Source organism: Haplochromis burtoni, unplaced genomic scaffold, assembly GCF_018398535.1.
Source record: "Haplochromis burtoni strain Fernald_Lab_line unplaced genomic scaffold, NCSU_Asbu1 Contig_517, whole genome shotgun sequence".
In the NCBI taxonomy this organism is placed as follows: domain Eukaryota; kingdom Metazoa; phylum Chordata; class Actinopteri; order Cichliformes; family Cichlidae; genus Haplochromis; species Haplochromis burtoni.
This window is the reverse complement of record NW_024582878.1, coordinates 71274-75544: the sequence shown is the minus strand read 5'-3', so window position 1 is coordinate 75544 and position 4271 is coordinate 71274. Positions and strand designations below refer to the sequence as shown.

Below are 4271 nucleotides of genomic sequence, written 5' to 3'. Positions count from 1 at the left end.
CAATGTTGAACCTGGAACAACATTTTCATGATGGTCTGGGAACAACACCAACACGAGGATATCAGATCATCCGTGGCTGTCATGTGTTTTGTCAGGAAGTCTGTCAATGGCTTACAGTCTGCACTTTTACTTCTCTTGTACTGACAATTTTGGATGCAAGGGACATATTTCTCTCTCTTTTTTAACATCTGACAACTTTCAGTATGTTTAAAACAAACAAACCACTTTTACAGTGTCTGCCACTTTATTAGGCACACTTGTTTTCACTGTACACAAACAAGCTGTTTATCTAGAACTTTTTGTTCACATCCACAGTGTTCCACATCCTTGCAAAAAACGTTTTGCAATTGAATTGTAAATTCTAGTTGTTTTAGAAGGATTTTAAATTAGATTCTGGATTTAACAGGGAGTCAATGTTAAAAAAAAAAAAGAAAAGCCAATATTAGAAAAATATGCTCTTTCTTGTCAGTACTTTTGCTGCAGTATTTTGGATCAAGTAAGAGATTTTTTTTTTTGCAGAGTCCTATAATAATGAGTTACAATAGTCCAGCCTACAAATGTATGAACTGGTTTTTCAGGAAAAACTTTTTTCAGCAAGGCAGCATGGTGGTTTGGTGTTTAGCACTGTTGCTTCACAGCAAGAATATCCAGAGTTCAACTACACCATTTGGCCAGAGCCTTTGTGTGGAGTTTGCACGTTCTCCTTGTGTTTGTGTGGGTTCTCTCTGGGTACTCCAGATCCTCCCACAGTCCACAGACATGCAGTTAGTGGGGTAAGATTAACTGATGATTTTAAATTGCCCATAGGTGTGAATGTGAGTGGTTGTCTCTGTGCATCAAATTGGATCTCCAGGGTATCCCACCTCTCCCACTGTAGTAGCTGGGATAGGCTCCAGCACTACCTCCTGAGCCACCTCGCAAATGTACAGGTCATCTAGTAATTAGAAGGTTGATGGTTCAATTCCTGGCTACTCCAGTCTGCATGCCAAATATCCTTTCGCAAGATAACCCCAAGTTGCTTTCCAGTGTATCTATTGTGTGTGTAAATGTTAGAAAGCGCAGAAAAAGAAGTGGATCGTGATTGTGGCAGGTTGTAAAAAGCACTGTGAGTGGTAAGGTAGAGTAGAAAAATATGCACAGCAGGTCAGTTAAACACACAAAACTGTACAATGAACATATAATGAGTTGTTTACCCATTTTCTAGGAGCAGTACCAGTTCTTGTACAAAGCCATGCTGAGTCTCATCGGGACACAAGAAGACGAGAAAACTCAGTCCTTTGACGCTAACGGGACCATCGTGACGGAAACCACCAGCATGGCTGAAAGCATTGAATCCCTGGTGCCAACGAATAAATAAAACCAACAAAAAAATACTACACTTTTACAAATGAGCAACAGCATTTCGTCCCTTCCCTGAAACCACCAACAGAGCTGCTAGTGAATCCAGACTCTTGCTACAATCACTCAAGAAATCTTGTCATTCAAGACTCTGCCTTTTGTAGATTGAGACTGGTATGAGTTTCCTCTATACAGTTTTGTAATGTGTGCCTTTTTGCTCATCTTGGATTTCTAACTGTGATATGAGCTGTAGACTAATTGTTCAATGTTTTTAATGCTGTACTGCCCTGAGACTAACTGTCAACGCCAATCTTATATTTATTGGCGCTGAGCCAAATGTGGGGAAAAGGGGAAAAGCTGCATCTTTTGACATCAAATGCTAAGGTCAAAGGAAAGACTCTTTGTCAGACTCTTTCAATATTGATTTTGTTAATGTGTCTTTAACAGAGTACTTGCTCTGTTAAATGTAAATTCTGTTTAAATTGGTGTAGCATGCTGCAGTCAAATATAAAATAAGGGTATCGAATAGTAGATTAATGTACTGTAAATAATATTATAATAATACCCTGAATGGACCAAATTTCTATTTATGCTTTTCACCTTTGCTTTTATTTTTGAAGGGTTTAATTCTAATTGCCTAGCTGCTTTTATACTATGGATTTTGTAACAGTCATGCATGGGTACTGACCTTTTTGTTTTTTTGGTTTGTTTTTTAGCTATAAAGGAATCGCTGCTGGCTTATTAGCTAAGGGATTAAATAAGGGAAGGAACACCAAAGAGAGCCTGTGAGAGTGTTTTGTTACTGTGTGTTGAACCACAAATATACCTGCAAAGATGCAACAGACACATGAACTATTAGAGGTTTGCTCAGAAGTTAGTTAAATACACCGTTTTGCATACAAGTGATGTTGGAAATTTCCAATTTAAACATTTGGTACCAAGATGATGTATTAAGTCCATTGTAGACAGCAATTAGCAAAACTGTAGATTAGCAGAATGAGTTTCAGCTCATTAATATGCAGCCTTACAGAGAACCAACAGGAGGCAGGTCAAAGGTCACAAGGTCCAGACAAAAGGAACAAAAATGAGGAGAAACAGCCTTCTGTGAGCCTGACAGGGAAGAGATGTTACTGAATCAAGAAACACCGAAAATGGAGACATACCCAATTCCATTTCTAATGATGATTCTTGTCTGTGGATTATACAATTCCCTTAACAGAGTCATGGACTAATCCCTGGTTATTTCAGTTGATCTTTGCATGTGTTAATCCAGGCTAAGACACTATAAGAAATGTGCCTTTTCAGGACAGAAAATAGGTCAGTGTCCAGACGTATCCACTTTTTAATTTGCATTTTTGACTTTTCATGAATACAAACTTAATTGGTCTCTGCTTGGTGCCCTACTTTATATAACTGCCTTTAAATCAAGAAGGAGCAAAAACGCTGATCATCTTTTTCTGAAGAGTTGAGCTCAACTAATTAAGTGATCAGAACCATGTCACAAATATAAAGGTCACAAAAAGCAATACAGGTGCAAAAGTCTGTATTACGCAATAACTGTTTTTAATATCTTAAAGCTTTGTGCTGACAAATATCAGCCATAATTGTAAACATGTACATACTGTGTATTGATGCAAAAGAAATAGTGTGCTGCAGCCTTTATCATCATTTGGCCTCTTTTGGTGTCAAGATGATATATTAAGTCCATGCTAAGCACCAATTAGCAAAGCGGTAGATTAGCAGAATGATTTTCAGCTCACTGATATCCAGCCTTACAGGGAACCAATGGGAGGTAGATAAGTAAGTAATCAATAAAAAGATAAGTAAGGGAGAACTAGTGCGTGAAATGGACAAATCAAGAGTGTGGAAAGTTCTGAAGATAACAAGGAAACTGATTGCAGCTGTAGACCGTCATAATTCTCTTCCATTTGGGTCTGTGGGTGATATGTTCCCGTTGTGGTTGGGAAGTGAAGGACTATAGCATAATAACAATTATTATTTTGCTGGTAGTGCACTTCATTCATGATTCATTTCTATTGGAATTTAATTCAAATCTTCATTCTGAGCTTTCTCGTCAAATTCTATTGAATATAATGGTATCCCTAAAATTCATAAAAAAAATCATCCTGGCTAGTTGACATTAAATTCTCAGTGGATGGATTCTCAATTGATTTAAATGTTAGCGCATTTGCAATTAAATTACTGCACTGTTTGCACTAAGATCCAAGCATTACGAACACCAAGGCCTCAAAGCTACAACACCAATGAATAAGGAAATCTTGTGGAGAAAAGGTCTTCTGCAAAATGTTGGAAGCTTAAAAATGCTCAGAATGAAGGAAAAGATTCACTTTACCCAAATACCTTGCAAACAAGAGAATTCCACCTACCTGCACGGCTTTGCTATCAACATGGCTGAATCCGATGGATTCTGTAGTGCTCTAAGCTTAAAAATAAAATTTAAAAAAGCTTAAAAAATAAAAATGGTCAGTTATGGATATAGTAACAATCCAACGAAGAAGAAATAAAAAAAAAAAACAGACTATTACATTTATAATTGAATTGTGACAATCCGAATCTATAAAAAATGAATGAGAAATACTTCACATAATAATTTTATTCATGCAATCATTATTTTATAAAGCAAAATATCAGAACCATCTGATTGTTTTTTACTAATCAAATCTTTGATTATTGTGAAGGTCAATCAAAAAGACAAATAAAAACCATTTGTTATTATTCAGTGTCATATTCTTGTTACTAACAGATTTAACATGAACACATGAAACTGAACCACCTTAAAAATACCATGTGGTACTTCTAGCTCGCACTACAGAGGACGAGCGACTCTAAATCTTAAACATTGCATATTGTGGCTCCGTGCACCATAGGGAACATGGTAAACCATTAAAACTGATCTTATAGTATGTATCTCT

At 36.7% G+C, this 4271-nt stretch overlaps 1 protein-coding gene across 1 annotated transcript in view; it reads left to right on the top strand.

Annotated features, from left to right (window-relative positions):
* Nucleotides 1-4245, top strand: part of LOC102289990 (receptor-type tyrosine-protein phosphatase zeta) — a gene marked incomplete in the record, with an annotated part of 122520 nt that extends 118275 nt beyond the window's left edge. The window contains 1 exon segment of the mRNA XM_042214099.1: nt 1205-4245. Within this exon segment, the coding sequence (XP_042070033.1) occupies nt 1205-1357 (153 nt within the window).
* Between the last annotated feature and the right edge of the window lie 26 nt (nt 4246-4271).